Source organism: Macaca mulatta, chromosome 3 (assembly GCF_049350105.2).
Source record: "Macaca mulatta isolate MMU2019108-1 chromosome 3, T2T-MMU8v2.0, whole genome shotgun sequence".
NCBI classification, from domain to species: Eukaryota; Metazoa; Chordata; class Mammalia; order Primates; family Cercopithecidae; genus Macaca; species Macaca mulatta.
In genome coordinates, this window is record NC_133408.1 from 29,376,862 (window position 1) to 29,401,467 (window position 24,606).

At 34.8% G+C, this 24,606-nt stretch overlaps 1 protein-coding gene across 4 annotated transcripts in view; it reads left to right on the forward strand.

Moving 5' to 3' along the window:
* The window catches only part of TMPRSS15 (transmembrane serine protease 15), a 133,411-nt gene that overhangs the window by 62,845 nt on the left and 45,960 nt on the right, over positions 1 to 24,606 (forward strand). For all 4 annotated transcript variants that reach the window (XM_077997928.1, XM_077997930.1, XM_077997929.1 and 1 more), the window contains 4 exons: positions 6,996 to 7,085; positions 9,586 to 9,711; positions 12,292 to 12,432; positions 22,682 to 22,792. In XM_077997928.1, the coding sequence (XP_077854054.1) occupies positions 6,996 to 7,085; positions 9,586 to 9,711; positions 12,292 to 12,432; positions 22,682 to 22,792 (468 nt within the window). The remainder of the gene's footprint in view (positions 1 to 6,995; positions 7,086 to 9,585; positions 9,712 to 12,291; positions 12,433 to 22,681; positions 22,793 to 24,606) is intronic.

Genomic DNA, 24,606 nt, shown 5'->3' on the forward strand with positions numbered 1-24,606 from the left:
GAAAACAAAATGTGAGCAAAAAAGGGTTTAAGGAAGTGTGCAGATAAAAGACAGAATGATACTCATAAAATTGATGACAAAGCAGGAAAGTACCATACATTCTCATGTAATAATATTGGTCATAAAATTGTGACAAGAAGTGAGTTCCTTCAGAGCAAACTCTAGCTCAAATTTACCTTTGCTTTACCAGTGTATGACTGGTTCCTAACATCACAATAACTGGTCATCAGTAAATACTATTAGAGATGGACTAAGCCTCTCTCTTTCTCACTCTTTATCTCTCTCTCTCTCTCTCTCTCTCTCTCTCTCTCTGTCTGTCTCTGTCTCTGTCTCTGTCTCTCCCTATTTTGAATATACTCTTATTTTGGTGACATGAAACTTTTGTTAAACAAAATTTTGGCACCAAAACTAAAGTTTGGAAGTGATGGTAGGGATGGATGTAGAAAAAAATACTCACATAAATGGAATAATTTTGCATTCGTGGCATTGTTTGAAAATAATTGTCTCACTTCATTTTGTGTAGGTGACCCACACCCTACCTATTTATTATATGGAACAGTTTTGTGCAAGAACAACATTCAGCATCATTAAAATCATAGATGGCTTGATAAATATTAATTATCCCTACAGATACCAAATACTAGCAACATTTTGCTATTTTGATATTTCAGTCATTTAACGTGATAGATTTTCTTGATAATTCTGCTAGTTTGTTCCTCTATTTATTCATAAATAATAAAGAAGAAAAATTTTCTGGGAGGAAGTAACATCGTTTCTTAGACCTGATGTTTAAAATGTAGCAACATCTCATCACTACCTAAAATAGAAAATTTGAGATAACTTTTTTACATCATGTCATACATAGAAACAAAATTTTAAATATGGTTTCTTAAGTTAAAAATTTATCTATATGACCCTTATAGTCTTCATATTTATATTCCAGTCAGGAAGAGAAAAAGATAACACCTTGATGTCAAGCTTGGTGTCCCCGTCTATTTTAACAATAGGGAAATTATAATGAACGAATAACCCATCTGATTTGAAAATACAAACTTTAGAATCTGCCCAGAGTCTATTGGTTCCAGTTTCCAAATGGTTCACTTCAAGACAATATTTTTCACAGCAGAAAATGTTAATTACCATCAAATGTATTCTGAACAATTTCATTCTAATGCCATTTGCAATTGGTTCAGTGAAATTCTTATTTGAGCAGAGCTTTTTTGGTTCCAGATCACTGACTTGTTTAAGCAGTAATAAAAGGAAACCATGGCTGACTGGCTAATAGCCTTTCTTTGGCTTTGTTTAGAGCACTTAGGGAAGAAAACAATCCCAGACCAGTGACTGAGTAATAAAGCTCAGTTTCTTCCCTCTTTCCTAGGAACCCACATTGTGTTTAGTTTGAGGAAATGTAAGTTCGGCTTTCATAACCACAGAGATTCTTCCATTTCATGACTTTAATAACTTTCTGCTGCATCAGTTCTACAACTAACTGTTGCTCTGTGATGTTGATACAAATGAATTTAAATGTGGGGATTGCACTGAGTACACTTTAAGAGAGTAAACATTCCATTACACGACTATCATGCCAATTTAAAACGATTTTGATGATTCATGACAAGATACCTACTGACTAGAAATAGGTGTATACAAAACAAAATCCACATTTCAGGCCCCTGGCTTATTTCTGGGGCTGTTAAAACTAATTAAAAACAAAAACAAAACACCTAGCTATAGTGTTAGATATTACAATATTCACTCTTCATTTCCACAGTTTTTCTTTATTTCACCATTTTTAAAGCCATTTTCTGCTTCCAACTGTGAATTAAAGGTAATTGGGCATGGTCGGGTGCGGTACCTCACACCTGTAATACCAGCACTTTGGGAGGCTCGGGGGGCAGGTCACTTGAGGCCAGGAATTCAAGACCAGCCTCACCAACATGGCGAAACCCTGTCTCTCTGAGGAGGGGTGGGGAAGTTAATTTGGAAAGTTTTGTAGATGTGACCTAATACTTAGAGCTAAATAATCTAACTTTAGTTCTTCATGTAGATATGAATCAATCAGTACCTGTCTACCTCTCTACCTCTCTTGAAATTGATGGCCATATTCAGCAGTGAAATTGATGGCCATATTCAGCAGAACTGCTTGCTTTCTATATCGTTAGTATGACTTATAGTGAAACCTGTAGCAAACTCCATATTAACTGCAAACATATACACTTGTATCAGTGTGTTTTGGGCTGTTTTATTTTGTTTTAACTATTTTACCTCTAAAACTAATAGCCTGAGCCAGGCACAGTGGCACATACCTGTTGTCCGAGCTACTCAGAAGCCTGAGACAGGATGATGCTTTGAAGTCAGGAGTTCAAGGCTGGAGTACACTACGATCATGCTTGTGAATAGCCACAGCACTCCAGTCTGGGCAACAGAGTAAGACTCAATCTCAAAGCAAGACAAAACAAAACAAACTAATAGCCTATGTTTTTGAGCTCTCATTGTCTGGATTTTTATTAATAACCAAATTTAGAGCACAGAGAATAAAAATCTGAACTTTATTGTTGCACATTTAATAAAAATATTTATATCAGGAATGATCACTATAACTTGTTAATGAAAACATAAATTTTGATAAAATGAACACAAAATTTTATGGAATATTTTACTTTAAATTACAACCTAAACTTTTAAAATGCTATTTGTAATACCAAAAGATTTGTGTATCTATTACAATAATGATGAAAAACAATAGCCAATTTTGAAAATTAGCCACTTTTTATATATTCAAACATCAATCAATAGGCTGTATTATTTCTCAAGCTACATCTATTAATTCTATCACATAAAGTATCAATCAAAAATCTGTTTTTCCCATATTCTCATTTCTTGTTTTGCCATAAATATTTTTAATTAAAGCCCTGTCATTGTAGATGAAAGCTAGGCTCTTCTCCTTTCCACCTCTCAGTAAACACCCCTGCGTTAACACACATTTCATGGACATCAGAAGCTTAAGCATGGAGTAAAAATGACATGCATCAAGGAAAATACCTATCCTTGGCAATGACTTTGCCAAATACTGCATGTTATTTACATAGTATATGCAGTGAAAATCCCTAGTGGCATAGTAAGAAATTAATCAGAACACAAGTGTTTGAGAGAACAGCTCCCAGAAAAAAAAAAAAAAAAAAAAAAAAAGAAGAAGGAATTTAACACTGTAAATGAATACAATTCCCTATACCAGACAGGCTATTTTACTCTCTTTCCCTGGCTGAGGATGTTTTACCTAATGGCACAGCATGACTGTGATATCTGGAATTACATTTCATTAATCTTTAGTTTCTCTATTAGAAGCACACGCCACATCTCTGCTAGATCAACACCACCATTAAAGTAAATTGTGTCGTCATATTTAGAATGACTTAAAGTGCTTTTACCAATTCTTTACAGTCATTTATATGCAGAGAGTAACTGATCTATTTTATCAGGCCAAGGATCAGAGATGTCTTATTGGTCAGTTATTTGATAATAAATTATAATTTAAATGCATTTCAAAAAGTACTTAAGTATTTTAAAGGGATGCATTTTCCAAGACTTATGTTTAGTGGAGAAATCCTAAGTAAACTGCCTGCCTTGACAGGTTTAACTATTACAGTTGACAACGTTTGAGTTCTTGTTATGTACTCATTAACATCCTACCTACTCATCTTTAAGTATAGCACACTAAGTGTTCAATTATGTCAAAATCCAATGCATTTTCCAAATCTCAACTATTTACTATATCAGGAATATAAGGTTTTACATTTTTTCCTGTTACTTGAGGATAAAATAAGAATAATGGTAAAAAATACAAAAACATTTTTTTTAAAATCCACTATTGGCCACTGCTACATTTGTGAAATAGGCAGTTACTTTTTCCCACTCTTATATTTGAGTGGAATATTTGTCCCTGCAGTTAGTTACACATTCCCTCCTTCACTGGTCTCATTAAGGATTAAAAGAAGTGTTTCATAGCAATGTAGAATTATTGAAATCAAATGTGCCATGTGTATGTAGAGGTTATAGGATTGTGGTAGACCCTTCTTCCGAAATCTTTGTAAATTAGTCATGATTTCCTGTTGAGAAGTTGCCCTTATTCTCCATTGTTGTTCTTTCTTTGGTTCACATGCCTTTCTCAGCACCCCGTGTACACTCTCTTCTTCCTTCTAGGTTTACCCATCCTTGACTTTACTTGTCAGTGTTTTCATCCACTGCCCTTTTTTTATTATGTATATATGAAGTGCCAATTATACAGACTCAATTTAAACCCTGCTTATGGCAGTGTGAACCAGATGGTGGAAATTATTCAAAGTTTAATCAACCCAATAGGAGACAGTAAAGTGCTGTGGGATGAGCTTGAGATTAACCACGATGAGTTCTTGACTTTGAATCTAGGTGGCTGTGTATGGCATTAACAAGCAAGTGAATATCTGTAATTCTCAGATTTTCCATTTAAAGCTGAAATAATAATAGTAATTACCTAATCCGCAAGGTTGCCTTGAAAACCAGTACTAAGTATGGCAGGTAATGCAAAGGAACATTTCTTAAATTGTCTCTAATTTTACAACGATCCAAAAAATCCTTAATAGATATCTAGTTGTCTCCAAGACAACTAACTCAGAGCCACAATTTTCATCCAGCAGCTCCAACAAATCCTCCTCTTATGCACTGCATTCTCTCCCCATATGAGATAATACGCATGGAAACACTTTGCAAGCTTTGGTAAAACATTTTATTATTTTGATAAGTTCATCTGGGTATAGACAAACCTGGTCCTGGAAGTCATGTAGAACAGGATCATGCCCTATCTCTTTACTGAACAGGACAGGTTGGCAAGGATCCCAACACTAAGTCAGAGTAATTGCCTTCTCTCTCCCATCATATGCATCATGAAACTCAAATCTAAGCAGTGCGTTACATGTAAATTTTGAAGATGCACATGAATTTCAGGTGATTTACAGAAATAAGGCAGATGATATATGAAAGAGAAATTAAAGAAGAGGGTATGGCTATAGACCCTGTCATAGATGTAGAGACACTTAATTATTCCTCCCATAATCTGATTTCTAGTTTATTGTGGGTAAATAATCCCAGTATCATATGCCTTTAATAATAGAAAATAATATATTTATTCCAGTTTTCTGCATTCTTCAAATTAGGTTACTTTTCTTCTTTTGGTCTTATTTTAAAACATAATAATGGTAACAAGAAGTAGATACAATTAGAATGTTTAAAATAGTTGTTGATTTTTTATATTACTTTAGAATTTGTTTCTAATAAATGAAACACCAAAGTATGTTAAGAATTTTATAAAGTTAATCTACCTACTTAAAGGGTCAGTCTCTGAGCTGGAAGATCTGTGCTCTACTGTTTTAATAAATTTGCCTTAGTAAGTTACCTGTCTCTACTCGGCTTCTGCCCAATGTTGGCTACCAGATCAGAGCATTCATTAAGCAAATGAAGTTTCACTTTGTCGCCCTTTCCTCACTATCGATGTGCAGAATAGTGAAGCTTCCCCTTAAGACTACCAATAAATAAATAAATAAAAGGGAAAAAAAAGGAAAATCAAGAATTGCAGAATTAAATGATTTACTAGCCTTTCTCGTTAGAGAGTGGTAAATATTGAATTTGTTTTATTATAAGTAAACATTTTCTACAATCCCTACTGTAGAAATTTGATACTTTAGTTTATGAAACCTATTTATAAAAGATATTTGACAAAAAAGTTCCTTTGTACAAATAATTTTAGGGGAGTGCTGTACACTATCATGCTTTCTTGAAGATTCACAAGGGCCTTAAGAATACTAAAGAAATTTTGAATAGTTCTTATCTATTTTTTTTTTCAATTTTCTTTTTAACTTTTAAGTTCAGGGGAACAAGTGCAGGTTTGTTACACAGGTAAACTTGTGTCATGGAGGTTGGTTGTACAGATTATTTTATCACCCAGGTATCAAACCTAGTATTCACTACTTATTCTTCCTGATTCCCCTCCCTCCTACCACTCTCCACCCTCCGAAGGCCCCAGTGTGTGTTGTTTCCCTCTATGTGTCCATGTGTTCTCATGATTTAGCTTTCACTTCTAAGTGAGAACGTGCAGAATTTGATTTTCTGTTCTTGTGTTAGTGTGCTAAGGATAATGGTCTCCAGCTCTGTCCGTGTCCCTGCGAATGTCGTGATCTCATTATTTTTTATTACTGCATAGTATTCCATGGTGTATATGTACCACCTTTTCTTTATCCAGTCTATCATTGATGGCCATTTAGGTTGATTTAAGTCTTTCCTATTTTGAATAGCACTGCAATGAACAAACATGTGCATGTGTCTTTATAATAGAAGGATTTATATTCCTTTGAGTATATACCTACCTGGTAGCAGAATTGCTGGGTCAAATGGCATTTCTGTCTTTAGGTCTTTGAGAAATTACCACACTGTCTTCCACATAGTTTAACTAATTTACATTCCCACCAACAGTCTATAAGTGTTCCTTTTTCTCCACAAACTCTCCAATATTTGTTATTTTTTGACTTTTTAGTAATAGCCACTCTGACTGGTGTCAGATGGTACCTTTTGCAAATTCTGCATCTGACAAAGGTCCAATATCCAGCTTCTATAAAGAAATTTATATGAAAATTTACAAGAAAAAGAAATTTACAAGAAAAAGAATAAACAACCCCACAAAAAAGTGGGCAAAGGACATGAACAAACACTTTTCAAAAGATAACATACATGCAGCCAACAATCACATGAAAAAAGCTCAACATCACTGATCATTAGAGTTCTTATCTATTTAATCTATTAAGTATTTTTCCTTTACTTAAACTGCAACATTTACCCTTACATGACTAAAATTTACTTGTCAAAATTTGTATTCTAAGAAATGTAATTGAAAATTCGCTGGCATATGGTATTAGCTCTCTGAAATACGCATTGTGTTACTAATGATTTCTCATTGCTTTCCTTTTCAGCGGACTGTGGAGGACCTTTTGAACTGTGGGAGCCAAATACAACATTCAGTTCTATGAACTTTCCAAACAGCTACCCTAATCTGGCTTTCTGTGAGTCATTTCTTTTCCAGGTCATCAGAAACAAATCTCCATATGAAATGTAGATCTCCCCTTGGCACAGCAAAGTAAATTATCAATTTGTCAAACATGGGTACACCTGTCATGTCTACCTATAAGATTGCTTAATATAACAACAAAAATAACAATAATTCCTAAATATATACAGCATTTGTTTCATGGCAGGTACTGTGTTAATGCCCAATATACATTGTTTCATTCATTTACCACAAGAACTTCTTGAAGCAGGTGTCATTATTATAATTCCAAATTTAGAAGTTGAATAACAATAGTAAGAGAGCCAGTATTACTCCAGACACCGCTTTCTAAATCACTTTCCTTGTCTGTGCATATAATGTCTACAGTGTGTTTAACAAGTTTGCAATTTCAAAGGAGAAAGACAATGGAAAGTATTAAAAAGTAAAGAACCTGTTGTAGCATTCACACTTTTTGCAAATATACACTGGAGTCAATAAAGCAGATAGCTACAGTAATGTAATTATTTCCAGTATAAAAAATAAAATTATAAGAAAGATCACTAAAAATTTTGTCTAGAGAAAATAGTTTGCTAAAACTGCATAAAGACTACTTTTAGGTCAATGTTCCTAAATAGAGAAACCCATATAGAGATACATAAAGATTGGGTTGGAGATGCAGATTCCCTAGCCCGTCCTACAAAGGTTCCACTTCAGGAGTTTGGGTTGGGAAACAAGCATCTTTCCATGACCATGCCTGGTTAAGACCACTAAGCTAAATGGAGAATTCTGTCAATGAAAGAAATGCCCCAGTGCTGGGGAAAATGTGTCGTCAGAAAAAGCCAACCTTCTTCCTTCAGATGATCAAGAGATAAGAGAGCATCACTTTTATAGGTGCATATAGGGTCAGTATTGTAGACAGATAACTCATCCCCCAAAAAATAAATAGCAACTAATCTAATTTGACTTGTTTGGGGAAACAAAGTTATCTCTGCTTCACACTGAAGACATCTTTTAAACGTCATTTGAACAAAGTGATAATCTGAAAAATCCAGCAAGCAGTGGAACATTGAAACAATTTGGAGAAATTTATTAAATTTAAATGTATTTGTTTATTCGACAAATGTGTATTCAATACTTTATTTCCTTAGTCTGAAGTAAGTAAAGAAGACACAAATGTAGCACAGTATAGATGGTGACTCAATATGTTGTCAGGCACAAAATGTCCAAAATACTGTTATAATAAGGGTAAAGGCAGGACTCTGTGGAGAGACGTGGAGAGTCCTTGACATACCAAAGTAGGAGACAACTGTTTCTTGAATCGCCAAGAAAAATTAAATAATGGTAATGGGTAAAATTAGAAGTATGAAGGGATTTTGCACCATGTTATGAAGTTTGAATTCCATTCTGAGAGCACTGGGGAGTTCTTTGAATAGTTTACAGGAAAATGGCGATAAAAAGGAGCTTGCATTTTAGATCAGAGATCGATGGTAAGGTATAAGAACCATCAGCATCACCAACTGGGAGATGAGACACTATAGTTATTTGAACTCTTGTCATGGTGGCAAAGGACATTGAGAAGTAAATGGGATTCAAAGGATATAGGAGGTAGTATTAACAGGCTTCGGTGATTGATTGGATGTGGTAGGAGAAAGGAGGTTAAGGAAGGTGCTGAGGTTTCAAGCATAGAGAACTGTGAGTGGGTGATTAGTAGTGCCACTGAGATAGGAAGGATAAGATAAATGAGTTTGCAAAAGAGATAATTCTACTTTTTCTTTAGAACATGTTGGATTTGAACTATGTACAGCCATAGACAGTAAATAAGTAGATAAATTTGCCTGCATTTCAAAAAAGTGCAGAAAATAAAGACTTAGAAACTGTTACTATATAAATATAGTTATATTTCTTAAGAGTGAATGAGAAAACTAATAGAGAATGAGAGAAGAATGGCCTAGAAAAAAATCTGAAGGTTAAATCATTTCAGAAATCAATAAAAACAAGAAGTGTTTATTGATGCTGTTTGTCTTGTTTCATTTTGTTTTTGTTTTTTTAATGAACTAAATGTAAATAAATGCAGAAACCTTTAAAATAAATATTAAAGCTTACTTGTCCTATAAATTGCATTTTAATTACCTAATTTTCTTCTAAATTTGATCACGGAAAATTAAAAAAATAAAACTATAATTTTGGTATCTTTTGATATTCATAAATGTTATATCATACAGGTAAAATAATATTTGTAAACTTTGATTAAAGTATTCCATTTCACAAAAATATCAATTATACTAAATAATTTCAAATTTAATTGAAATATTACTATAAATATTACTGAATAAACCAATATATTTTCTCACCCAAAAAAAAAGTAATGAAAGGAAAAAAGAAACACCTCAAAATATTGATTTTCATGAAATGGAAAAAAAATTTTTTTTAAGTTATTTGAAATTCTCAAGAGAGTGAAGCTTTTAAGAGAAATCACCAAGTGTGTTCTAAATTAAATGTTACTTCTTACTTTTAAGGTGTTTGGATTTTAAATGCACAAAAAGGAAAGAATATACAACTTCATTTTCAAGAATTTGACTTAGAAAATATTAACGATGTAGTTGAAATAAGAGATGGTGGAGAAGCTGATTCCTTGTTCTTAAGTAAGTCTGCAATCTGAATATTGTAAAGGTTGTGTAGCTCAAGATGTTGTTCTGATGGAAAGAGCATTTCTTAATAAATGTAATCACTCTTTTACAACTTGCAAAATGAAAATACAATAGTAAGGTGGCATAAGTTTATGTGGAGCTTACAATATAGGGCATGTTTAAAATAGTGACAACATAATATTTTTCTTGAACATTCTTCACAAAGCAGGACTAATTATTTTCACTTTTTAAATTCATTTTTAATTTTCATGGGTGCATAGTAGGTGTATGTATTTATGGGATACATGAGGTATAGGCCTACAATGCATAATAATCACATCCATGTGAATAGTGTATCCATCACCTCAAGCATTTCTCCTGTCTTTGTGTTACAACCCAGTTATGCTCTTTTAGTTATTTTTAAATGTGCAGTAACTTATTATTGGCTGTGGTCACCCTATTGTGCTGTCAAATACTAGATCTTATTCATTCTAACTATATTTTTGTATCCATTAATCATACTCACTCCCCCACCCTTCCCAGTACCCTTTCTAGCCAGTCGTAACCATCATTCTACTCTCTATCTCCATGAGTTCAACTATTCTGGACAATATTTTTGAGTCATCAGTTCCTACCAGCTGGTATTAATCGACTACCACAAGCACTACACATTGGAGACTAGAAGCGAAGGACACCCATTATGTAGTTCTCTTTATATGTACGTCAGATGTCCAAAGATAACTATGAAATCAGTTTTTATTTTACTTCGAACTATTCAAATTGTGTTGTTATACAAAATTTTTTAATGAGTTTTACTTTACATTTTATTATTACTTTGGCTGTGTCTCTAGTACTAGCTGCTTCTGTATAGGTACCTAAGAATGCTTCAAAAATTGACCAAAGTTTATTTTTCTTTTTTATTTATCGATTATTTTTAAATAAGCCTAAGGAGAGTGTACTACTGTAGAGGAAATTTTTGTGCTGTTAGAGTGTACTATGATAGAGGAAATTTTGTGTATTCCATAGACCATAGAATACATGCTAACACACTAAAAGGTTATCAAACACATGATAGCTAATATGTTATTTAACTACCACCATTTTGTTGTTGCTGCTGTTGTTGTTGTTGAGATGGAGTCTCGCTCTGTCACCCAAGCTGGAGTGCAGTGGTGCGATCTCGGCTCACTGAAACCTCTGTCTCCTGGGTTTATGCGATCCTCCTGGCTCAGCCTCCTGAGTAGATTGGAGGCTAATTTTTTGTGTTTTTAGTAGAGACGGGGTTTCACCATGTTGGCCAGGCTGGTCATTTTTAAGAAAAAGGTGTCTCTTGATAAGTCACACATTAAATAAAGATGCTCAAATGATCCATTTTGATGAATGAAATGATACAACTAAGAAGTGTTTTATCACCCCCCCACACCCAAAAAAAGTGTTGTATCTAACTGTGCTTTGGACTTGTATTCATCATTTATAGTAAAATCTGATCTATTAGACATGCAATAAGGGTACAATCACATGAATGCTGCAACTACTCAATGAAAACTCCAGAGAACATTTTCTAGAGCGCATCAAGGGACAGTGTGGTGGGGAGGGTTCCCCAACATTTTCATCAGTCAGCCCTTATGCAGAATTCTGCAGCAAAATCTCACAAAGTTCTAGAGTGTGAGCTTCCTGGGTTTTTGGGAGCCCAGGATTTTGGGAGTCACACATAGAACAAATAAAGAAAATTTTGTTGTGATTAGAAGGTTGGAAAGAACTGAGGAATCTGAAATTTGGTTCTTTTATGCACATATAAAAAATCTTAAATAGTATTCCCATTTTAGATCAAATTATTCTTCAAATAAAAATTTCAGACTTATCATCATCTAAAAAATATAAAATGTGTCAATTCACCTGTTAATAGTTAAACAAATCATTGAAAAGTAAATAAGAATTCCAGAAAGATCTCTGAGTTATTGTTTTAAAATTTGTAGGCAGGAAGGTCTTTTGAAACTGAATCACTTTCAGGGCTTCCAGTATATAAAACTTTTTAAAATAAATGTAGTTTTTAATTAGCTGAAATATAGTAAAGAATGTTTTATTGTTTATGAAATCCCCAAAGCCGAGGGATTAAGGGGAAAATGTTTAAAAGCCACCATGCAGTTAATATTCTCAATCTCTAAACAATCCATCCTTCAGATTAGGTTTATGATTCAACACACAAAAAATACTGAATATGTTTAGTTAACAATTTACTAAAGGTGACTATAAACTCCGTTGTTTTATAAAGGTCTTTATTAGTAGTCATTTATCTGGGATAACATGAGCTTTGAATAGCAGTGGTACTAAGTCAGATATATTATAAGTAATTCATCATTACATTATAGAGCTGCACAAACCTCAAGTAATATCAAAAAAGTTTAAAGAGAAGTTGGCTTTTTTGAAGAGTGTTCAAAATGTAAAAGAATGTGTGCGTTCATTTACTTATGGCTGCTCTATGAGCGAGCCATGTAGCATGTAGCCCTATGTCCGGCAGATGGAACTGAGATGTGGGGTACATTTCCTTCTAGATCCAAAGGATCATCTCACTGATTGTCTCGTTTTCCTTTGGAACAGCTGTGTACACAGGGCCTGGTCCAGTAAAGGATGTGTTCTCTACCACCAATAGAATGACTGTGCTTCTCATCACTAACGATGTGTTGGCGAGAGGAGGGTTTAAAGCAAACTTCACTACTGGCTATCACTTGGGGATTCCAGGTAAGAGATCATAAATCACACATTGTGTCATAACTTTTGGAGCAAAACAGCAAAGGTATACAGAATTTCAAGGCCAAAATCATGATTTTAATGCTTTCCTTCTGTGACACTCATTCTTCCTCATCTTAATGAAGATTATCTTTCCTCCTTTACATCTGTATTACCATTACCTAAGTTTGTTCAAAGTAGGAAGCCACAAAAGTTTTTAGCAGACTTACTTGGACCTCTCTGATGTGTAAGGAGTGTTGAATTTTGTTCACTGAAGAGGGCCATGTTAAATGTTAAAAGTAGGATACTTAGCCCTGTAAGGAAGGAAGACTGTCATGTTTCCCATGTCAAGAACATTTTCAGAGAGCAAAGAAGGAAACAGGCAAGAGAGCTGTTGGCATGCCAACAACATTCAATTAAATAATTAACATCATTAAGTTATTGGAGACAACCGGAGTAAAGCACTGCAGTGTAGGAATTTAATGCTATTTGCTGGCATGCCCAACCCTCCGACACTGGGTGTTTTATTATATCCATAAAATAATAAACAAGAGCAAACAAAATAGTGGCATGTTCATCATGGATATATGTATATGTGCATATATATATGGATATATATGAATATGGATATATATTTATATATCTAGTATTTGCATATATTTGCATTTGGCAATCTGCAAAGAAATTTTGCAACTGGATACTCCCCTTGGACTATGATTTGTCTCATAGAACTGCCCAACAACTCAGTGGTTCTTTCCAGGTGCAAATATGTTAGAAACACAGGATAAATGCTACTTCCTACATCTCTCTTTCTCTTCCGTAGGAAGAGAAGTATTTGTGGAATTGATGTCTTACACTTGAATATCTAGAAAAAAGATAGGATTGGATAGTTTGTCTTCATCTGGCCTATTATCCAATACAAAATCCAGCTACTATTAGGTTATGTTTATCTTTGTTCCTCCACTCACAACTGGCCAGGACTTTTGACACCATCCCAGAAAGCTGCCTGCTTTAATCTTTATGGCAAAGAATTAAGGGATCTATCATCTGGCCTGAAAATGAGCCACAACTGGTATTATCCATGCTACTTAGATAGAAGTAAGTGGTAGCTCAATCGATTAATCTGGATTTTGTGACTGCTTTTAGAAGCCACTCTGTTTACTTACAAGCAACAGTGAGATGGATCAATAAAAAATAATTAGTAAACACTTTGAGATCTACACAAAATTATAATTTATCTTATCATGCAGTACACTAAAAAGAATAAGTATGGAAAATGACATGATTTTGTTAGGTAAAGAAGAAAATGCATTGAGATGCAAATACCAATAGATATGTATTTACATAAGAGTGTGTGTGTGTGTGTGTGGCAAGAATTTAACTTAGAAGAAAATTTGATCATTGCTTTAGAAAATGTTAATCAACATAATTTTAAAAATGTCATCTTGAATTGAATCACTGATTTTGTTTCTTATTTTGTTGCTGATGATTATACTATAACCTTGTTTGTTTGCCAATTATTTTATCTGCTATTTCAGTTTCCTTCTCTTTGTGATGAACCTATTATTTTAATTTAATTCAACATTTGAGTTATACTTTTAAAGTATAGTGGGTGATGGACATAGATGAGGACATTTTGGTAGTTAATAATTGAGCACACTTGAGATAAAACAGACTGGTTATGTAATGTTCAAAAAAAAGCTAAATCTTTCTTACTGTTATATAGAAAGTAAATTAGTTAATAGCAAACTTTAGATGACAGAAAAACACAAACTGTTACCACCAATACTTTTATACGTAAAATTATGACCCTAATTTTTTTAATTATTATATAATGTTTGGTTCCTGATAGAATAGTCTTTGCACAGTACTGGCTCCCACAAGTGACGTCACAATAAAGTCTCCTTTCAAGAAATTTGGAAGAAGATGGCCATCTTTGGCCAGAGCAATTTTCTGTGAAACTCTGCCATAATCAGATCTTTCTGACTTAATTAGAGGCCTTTGTTAGCAGTGTGAACCACCTAGTTTTCTGGTCTATTGCACAATTATTCAGAACCTCTTGTGCAGAACACACACATTTCCACAAAAATTGCTGCAGGAAAGCATGATGAAGAATGAAAAAACAATAAGTAAAGAGAGATGGAAACATATGAGCGTCTGTAATGGGCATGCAGGAAAAAACACCAAGCCAAATTTGCAAATAATAAACATTCCTGAAATTGAAAAAAAAAAAGCAGATCAAAACTAATAGTGAAAGATACAATGAAAGAAAAATTATACACTTTTTGAATCTGAATAAAATTACCTGAAAAATCATGAAGCCTTAGCGTCTTCAGTAAAAAAGATTAATAAGCAGGAATCAGTGTTATACAACTTTCTGTGTGAAGTTTTAAATTTCAAGAGGGAAATTTTTCTGAAAATTTCTAGCAGAATAAATAAAATTATTTCTGTAGGTGTTGAAGATAAGATCAGCTTTATATTTCACTCAATTATGAATATTAAAACAATGAAGTAATACTGAAGTAATATTTCTCATGTTTTAAAGAGAAAATCCCATGACTAAAAAATATGCAAGGGTCAATAACTGCTGTATTTAAATGTAGTAAAATTCTGTACTCTCTTCTGCAAAGTATCATAAAATAGAGCAAGTAATTATCTAATGCCTATTACTATTCTACTGGAGGCCATCCTAAATTTTTTTCAAGAATTCTGTCAAGGAAAGGATTTTTGAAAGAAGTGTTACACTTTTAAAGGAATTGAGATAAATAGTAAAACCTGAAGTAATTGAGGTTTAAAAAAAAATACTGTGCTCTAACAGATAGGGGATTAGATTTATTGAGGTATCCAAACAATTGAAATAATTGTAGGTGATTTGGTTTGGCTCTGTATCCCCACACAGGTCTCACCTTGAATTGTACTAATCCCCACGTGTTGTGGGAGGGACCCGGTGGCAGGTCACTGAATCGTGGGGGTGGGTCTTTCCTGTGCTGTTCTCACGATAGTGAATAAGCCTCATGGGATCTGATGGTTTTATAAAAAGGAGTTTCCCTGCACATCTTCTGTCTTGCCTGCTGCCATGTAAGATGTGCCTTTCTCGTCTTTTGTCTTCTACCGTGATTATGAAGCTCCCCCAGCCATATGAAACTGCAATTCCATTAATTCTCCTTTTTCATATAAATTACCTAGTCTCAGGTATGTCTTTATTAGCAGCGTGAGAACAGACTAACAGCACAGGACATTCCACCATCTGCAAAAGTGAAAGCATCTTGAAACAAAATTTTAAGAAAAGGTAGATCTTTAAATTCCTATTTTAAATTCCTATTGAAAATGAGAAGGGAGAAAAGACTTGAAAAGAGGAAAATGGATTGTCAAAAGGAAGATGGAGACAGATCTCTTTCATCAAAAGTTACAGTTTGTTTAAATTGTGTTTTATGGACTCATAATAATTACACATGTTTATGGAGTATATGTAATATTTTAATACAAGCATATAATTTATAATCATCAAATCTGGGAAACTGAAATATTCTTCACTTCAAACATTTATTATTTCTAAGTGTTAGGAGCATTCCAAATTGTCTTCCCTAGTTATTTTGAAATATACCATAAATTATTGTTAACTATAGTCATTTTTTTGTGTTACCAAACACTAGGTCTTATTCATTCTATGCAACTCTGTTTTGGTACCCATTGAAACCCTTCTTTATCCTCTCTCCCCAGTACCCTTCTCAGTCTCCGGTGACCACCATTCTATTTACTATCTTCATGAAAGCAATTAATTTAGCTCCCACCTATGAATGAGAACATGCAACATTTGTCTTTCTGTGCCTGGCTATTTCACTTAACATAATATCCTCCAGTTTCCTCCATGTTATTGCACATGACAGAATTTCATTATTTATTATGACTGCATAATATTCCATTGTGCAAAGATATCATATTCTCTCTCTGTCTTCATCTGTTGATGGACTCAAGTTCACTGCATAACTTGGCTATCAAGAATAGCGCTGCAACAAACATAGATGAGCAGATATCTCTTTGAGATACTGCTGTTCTTTCTTTTCATTTATTTCCTGTCTCAGATTCTTATAATGAAACAAACACAACATCAAAGACTTTAAAAAGCATTATAAGCAATTATGATTCAAGATCAAACTCAAAAACAGAGCACAATCTATTTCTCTCAACGCAAAAGAGACACCAAGTTTATGGTGCATAGATTCTTTATATTTCTTTTGCCTACAGCTAGATTCCATTTAGTACTGTTACATTAGTGTGTAATGTATGAAGTTTTTTTTAAGGGAAACTTCCCTTGATTAAAGCTAGAATGGAGTCTTCAATGCCCATCACTGCATGATAAATACATGGGGAATGTGGTTTCACTTGCCTCCTAGACATAGGGCAGATGCTGCTGAGAAGTGTAATGGAATGATTGAGTTGTCATCAGCACCATCTGCTTCCATCAAAATTATTTTTTATACCCAAAGACTGAAAAGCAATTACAGAATCAGGGACTTGGCTGTGGAGGCTAATCAAGCTGGTAAGGGAAAGTGAGATTGGACACACATCCTGGGACTTTACTTTGGTGGTTCTTTTAGAAAAAAGTATAAATGGGCATCAAACATCATTTTTGCTTCACTTATCTTCTGGAGATATTGTAGGGACACCTTCCAAGACATTCAGTTGAAATCTAATGCAATTGTATAGTGTATTTTTGTATCTTATTTTCTTTGTACTATGTTCCTAACATTTCCATTTCTATTGTAATAAAGTATATGTAATAGAGATTTATGAAGATCTGTCTCCTATAAATGTCCCCTTATTGCTCTTTTCTGATACTCAAGAGTCTTAACGATGGAATTCAATAGTGTTTGTCAGGCAACTGTGGAAGTGGCAGCTGATTACGGTGGCAGCTGAGGCTTTGAGCCCTCCCCAGATTGTGTGGCACGTGCCTTAGAGATCAATTTCGTTCTGTTTTAAACCAAGCATGTGTTGACTAAATGAGGCAACGCTACTGGAGACTCCATAAAAGGAGATGGGGAAATTCAATTCTTAGCAATATTTCTTTTTCTCTCCCTCACCATGGGCATAAAACTATTGGAAATAAGATTTCAGAGTCCAGAGAGAGTTAAACTGTTGGATTAAAGACTGCTTAATGAAGCTGAACTATTGTATGTTGCAAAGAATCAGAATCCAGTTTATGCATGTAAGGAAAATTTTCAAAGAGCTTATTTATACTTCTCAGATTTTAAAATCTCTGTTCAGTTCAGTAACAATGCAATTTTCCCCATTCAGCATTTTTTCATCCAGTTCATTCAGCTTATAGAAACAAGTTATTATTTTTCTGGATTCATAGAATATAACCCTAACAGCTTCAGCTAGAGCACAAAAATGAATTACATTTTTTAGATATTTATATGTTATCAATTAAGTTTTAATTCAGATAGTTGTCTGTTTCCATTTAACTCATATGTGATTTTCAAATTAAATATTGCCTAGCTACATTAATAAGAGGGTAAAATTATCAGTAAATTTATCTGTGATTAAATTATTGTCATTGAGAACTCATGCTCTACATAGTGATTTCAATAAGCTATGAAAAATGTAGTAAGATAATTTAAAAATAAAGAGTGGTGACTAACATTCTGTAAGTATATTAATATAATTGATCATGGATATGTAATTCATGCTGTCAACTTTTTAAATAAGGTTTATTAAAATATAAACTTAAGACACAGTATCTGAACACAAACACTTCTGCCTACATTTAAGGCTTCCTGTTTTCTAAAGGAAAATTAATATCTGAAAGATAAAATATAGAGTCAAAGTATTAATGCTCTCTTTAGAATCTGTAATTATCTCTGCCCATTTGTCATCTCACTAATCTGGTTTAAAAATATGTTTGTGAAACAAATTGTTAATTACATTTTCAAGAACCTGCGTAATAGCATTATATTTTGAGATATGTAACCAACTTTTCTCATAGTATAAAGATTTGTAGAAACAACTAGCCACGGCTTTCTAAAAATATTTTCTTAATAAGGTAACTCAGATTTCAGTTGAAAAAATACAGAATTCTTCAAAGTTTAAAGTACAGCCTACAAATAGCTCTGATTATTATTGTAAGATCCTAAGAGGAAAGGATTAGTTATGTTTTCATATTTATTTCATTATTCGTAGGGAGAAATAGCACAACTAGCACATGGAGTAAGAATGTTAACTTTAAAAATATCAGTGAAAGGCCGGGCATGGTGGCTCACGCCTGCAATCCCAGCGCTTTGGGAGGCCGAGGCAGCCGGATTACCTGAGAACAGGAGTTCGAGACCAGCCTGACCAACATGGAGAAACCCTGTCTCACCTAAAATACAAAATTAGCCCGGCGTGGTGGTGCATGCCTGTAATCCCAGCTACTTGGGAGGTGAGGCAGGAGAATTACTTGAACCCAGGAGGCGGAGGTCTCAGTGAGCCGAGATGGCACCATTGCACTCCAGCCTGGGCAACAAGAGCAAAACTCTGTCTCAAAAACAAAAAAAAAATCAGTGAAAAATATTTTTTTTTTACTGTTACTGTTTTTACTGTTAAAAATATTATGTACTGCATATTCTCTGTATATATATTGTTATGATAAGCATACTTCATTATTTGTTAAAATGTATTCTCCTGACACACCTAAGACAAAAGTAATAGTTACTTCTGTTGACAGTCAAAGAAACGGAGCCTCAGAAAGACTAATGTCTTTGCCCAAGGTCAGAGAAATATTAAAAGAAATGGCTAGGCCAGGCACGGTGGCTCAAGCCTGTAATCCCAGCACTTTGGGAGGCTGAGACGGGCAGATCATGAGGTCAGGAGATTGAGATCATCCTGGCTAACACGTGAAACCCCGTCTCTACTAAAAATACAAAAAACTAGCAGGGCGAGGTGGCGGCCCCTGTAGTCCCAGCTACTTGGGAGGCTGAGGCAGGAGAATGGCATAAACCCGGGAGGCGGAGCTTGCAGTGAGCTGAGATCTGGCCACTGCATTCCAGCCTGGGCGACAGAGCGAGACTCTGTCTCAAAAAAAAAAAAAAAAAGAAATTGCTAAATTGTACCTTCAACCAAGATCATATTACTTTAGGGTTTCTTTAGGGTTTATGTCTTAACCACTGTTGAAATTTAACTAAGTAAATTATATTTTCATAATTCATAAAATTGATTTTTTTCAAATCACTAGAATTACTATCAGCCAATTATCTTAAATTTTAAACTTTATTTGAAATCATAGTTTTAAAAAGTGCTTTATATTACATCGACTCTATTACTAAGCTTCATACTTATTTTGAGGCATATCAATCTTTTAACATACATTAATTTACTTTATGTTTTAAAAAATCTACTTATTCTCTGCTTTGTGCCAGACACTTTGCTAAGCCCTGGACATACGAACATGAGAAAACAGGCTTTATGGGTATTACAGCTGGCATATTGTATATTCAGTTTATAGAATGACTGACCTCAATGACAATATAAGCAAAACAAAAGATTCTTTTGTCTTCATTTTAATTCAAATCTCCTTTTTCGTCTCTGGATATTTCAGGCAGATCTCTACACGTTTTCAGTTACTTCCGCTGTTAAATCATTTTATCTGAGTAACTTACACTCACTTTTAAGTATTAAAATGAACAGTCAAGTATAATGTCAACACTTTTATATTATCTAATTCAAAGCTTCTTTTATCCCTCAACTCAGGCACAGACGTTGGCCTGATAACTTAAGACAGAGGAGGGTGGAAATACTGTCTTTTTTTATTTTATACTTCTCTTTTTTCCTCTTCTTCCCATAGTTCCAACGTTGGAAGATAGGAAGTTTGTTTGTTTGTTTGTTTTTTACCATCGTAGTTTTCTTTTGGCAAATACCAACTTCTGGCCAAATGCTAGCTCTGTTGTCAAACAGACTTGTGAGCTCTTTGGAGCATTGTTTCACCAGCCCTGGACTACTGTACTGTAGACATGGGTAGTACAGCTCCTAAATAATCTCTTATAACCCTGCTCAGCTCCAAATCCCTAATCCCCAGGTTCCATTCCTCCAATTTTTGTGCTAGAGCCAGACTTCTCTGCCAGGCAGTTGCCATCTGACCACCTTTCCAGTGTCCACCTTGCCAACATTCTAACTTCTGATTTCATTTCATGGGAATTGATCACTAATATTTATTTACACAGCTATCTGCCCACAAACTTCAGGAAAATAATGTCACTGTCTCATTAATCTTTTCACTATACTTCAGTTTATCCTGGCATTTATAAAAAACCAGGGTAGTGAAATGGATTTATTGGGTTTCACGACACAACAAATTTTATGTTTGTTGTATATTTCACTACCCAGCAAATGTTATGGAATATAATGGGATGGGATGAGATGGGATGGGATGGGATGGGATGGGATGGGATGGGATGGGATGGGATGGGATGGGGTGGAATAGGGTAGGATAGGATAGGATAGGATAGGAATTAATAGAACAGAGTAAAGGTAAATTTTAATTTAGTTACACACACACACACACACACACACACACATTGATGTGTATCCTAGAATTATTACTTAAAATCTGTTTCATGCTAATGTCAGAGTTTTTAAAAGTCTGAAACCCCTAGCACTAGTCCCATGAAAGCCTGGTCCTTGTGGTTATGCAGTGTAGCCAACTTTTGGCCAGGGAGTGAGATGCTGACCTTGCTTCTTTCAGGCAACCTAATTAGGAATTGATTCTCTTAGGGAACCCCACACTTGGTTTGCTGGATGGCCCCACTCCACTTTCCCCCATAAAAACACCCCCCCTCAAATACTCTATTCAATATTTTTTTAGAAAAATACTCTAATGCCCTTTTATTAAAAAGCTGAAAATAGCTGATGGATATTGATAGTTGCTGGACTACTTTCGGTCTTTTTTTCAATTAGTGTGGTATGGCTAAACTGAGTCCCTCTCTTTAGAAGTATAACGGTATTTGTCAGTACTCTCAGATGTGAGTCTACAACCTAGATTCTAAAAGAGCAGGAATAATTTCTTTCAAGTGTCATTATGTTTGGTCATCATAAATTCAGAAAGTCTCCATGGATACTTCTATAATTTGTTTCTGAAATCATATTAACCTGAATTGAGTCTCCTTGAAAGCAGTGTAATAGTAATGTTATTGTATTGACTAGTAGACACTAATAGTTTTCAAACTACAAGCTTCCCTTTTCTTATTTTTATCAAGTGCTTTTGCCTCCCCATATGATTGTTCATGTGCCATGTAGGGCATAAGACGCTGAACCTCTCCACACCTGACAACCATCGTCATTGTCAGGGAACCATGTGGCCCTCACGGAGTTCCTGCTCTCCTTCCAGCACATAACTGTACCTTGTAAGCCATAATCAGAAAGTGCTAGAAGAGGGAAGCAAACCTCTCTCTCCCAGTGATATGAGGGCTCTCCTAGAACAAAACTTTTAAAGACCAAACAGTCTCAGGAAACAGCAGCAGCTACTTCTAAGTAAGAAATGTTTCCAGTAGGCTTCTTTTTGCACAACAAACTCTGGAAACAACGACCAATGGCCTCCAGATCTACCCAATTTCTTCTTTGCCCAGCCTTTTCATTTACCTTTTGTGTCTCCACGTGCCAAGCACATGCCCATGCCTCCAACATCGCTTTAATTATTTGGAGCTCTATCCTCAACTTCTTTTCACATTACAGATACCGCAAAGTTTCCGTTTCCTTGTGACTACTCTTTCCTGCCTGACCAACTTTTAATTGAGCCCTCTGTTTCCAACCCAATCCAACTTTGATCCCACCAACAGATAACTTCCACAGTTCTTTCTTACAAAGGTTTGGAAGTATCATTTGGATGGTGAGGCCAGGGGACCTCTCTGTGCTTGAGTAACAGTTCGGTGGTTGTTGCTTGTATGTTCGTTTGAGGGGGAGGAGTTTGTTTATTGAAGAGATACTAACAAAATTATGAGGAAGAGGTGAGTTGACCTCTCAGCCACTTCTTAGAAATTCCCTGAGTTTTGCTGCAAAAGAGATGTCTGAGGTTTCATCCACACTCTTTTAAAGCGACTTGCACATCAGCTTGGGAGCTATTTCTGAGGCATTCTGAACAACCAAGTTGATGGTGTTTCTCAGTATCAAAGCTGGCTCCACCTTGTGCTGTGGCAAAGGGCTCATGTTTAAAGGGGAGCAAATGGGATTTGTACTCCAGAATCATCCATTTGTGTTTTCTTTATCCTATACAATAAACATTCTTTCCCCATAGAGCCATGCATGGAAGACAATTTTCAATGTAAAAATGGAGAGTGTGTTCCACTGGCAAATCTCTGTGACGGTCATCTGCACTGTGAGGATGGCTCCGATGAAGCAGACTGTGGTATGCCTTATTTTTAGGAAAATACTTTTATGACTTTAGCCTCTGCCTTTGGATTCTATGGTGTAAAAGAAAGATTATAAGTGTGTTTATTAGGACTGTTTTGATGCTTTGGAATGAGAACATCTCATCTCTGAGATGATTTTAGCACCTCGTCCCCATCTGGTTAGGAAAAAAGTTAATACGCAGGCCTCAGTTTATTGTTTGTTTCAATTTGGCCACACTTATTAACTGTAATTCTAGAGCAACAAATATTCATATATAGGAAGCCTAGAATACCACAGAGACAGCATTCCAAACCAAGCAGGCTAGCACCACGCATATTGGCTACTGTGTTCTGTTTATTGCCCACATTCAGAGGTACGTGTATGCTTACTTATAAGTCACTTTCTCCCACTGCCCTGCTGAGTTTTCAGTCCAGCTCCCCTTCCAGACCTCAATAACATTGTGAGTAATGGATACTTTTATTATGTCTTTTTATTTCTAAGCAAATTTTTAACACTTACATACTATGCATTATGCACTGTAAATAAGTTAAAACAAAAAAATCTACAATAAGAATTAGCTATAATTGGCCAGGCGTGGTGGCTCACGCCTGTAATCCCAGCAATTTGGGAGACCGAGGCAGGCAGATCACCTGAGGTCAGGAGTTCATGACCAACATGGTGAAACCCTGTCTCTACTAAAAATGCTCAATTAGCCAGGCATGTTGGCGGGTGCAATCCCAGCTACTCAGGAGGCTGAGGCAGGAGAATCGCTTGAACCCGGGAGGCAGAGGTTGCAGTGAGCCAAGATCGTGCCATTGCACTCCAGCCTGGGCAACAAGAGCAAAACTCCTTCTCAAAAAAGAAAAAAAAAAAAATCAGCTATAGTTCACCCATGAGGAAACTGTGGCTTGGAAATGATAAGTGGCTGCCAAATTTCACACACCTAGTAAGGGCCATAGCTGTTTTTGAACCTAAGTCTGTATAATTCTATAGTCACTGCTCTTAACTGTTGTCGTAATAGGAAAAAAGGGTAAACAATGTAGCATTATTTTATAGAATTACAACATAGTGTTTGTAGGTAAGACTATAATTACTGATATTTTCCTCCCTTGATGAACTCGCTTAACTTGGTCCAGTCTGTACCTGGCCACTAATGGTCTTAAAAGTCTGTTCAAAATGATTGTAAAATGATGAATGAGATGATAGAAATCAAATGGTATAAAAGCAAGTACAAAGAAAAGAGTACTTTTTGGTGGGGTGGGAATTCCTAAAGTAATCTCTAAACTTGAGTTTCTGTCTTTCAGAAGCTAAGTTTATATATATTGTTAGGTATACTCTTCACAAATAACTTTATTTTCTGTTTATGTGCTGTATAGATTTGTAATAAACTTGCATATCTCTGCATTTTCCATTTTTATAGTTACATAAAAGAGCAAAATTATCTGCTAAATTTATATTTTTCAAATTAGACCTTCCATCATGCTCTTAAGAAAAACTACAATCAATCTCTAAACTTGAGATGTTAAGAACATTGCACATTTAGTTTAGAGGCCGTAATCTACTCTTATCAATTTAGGTCAAAATGACCACAAGTGTAATCTAATCTCTTTAATGCATCTTTTTTTGTTAATTTTTCTAAAAAATTAGCTGTAAATTTAAAAAATTTAATTCTATATATTTATTGTTTACAACGTGATATTATTATATATAATATATATATAGGATGTATGGAGAATGTATATATAGAGAATGTGTATATATGTATATATAAAATGTGTGTATATATGTATCTATAAAAAGTGTGTATATATAGAGAGAGAATGAGGAATG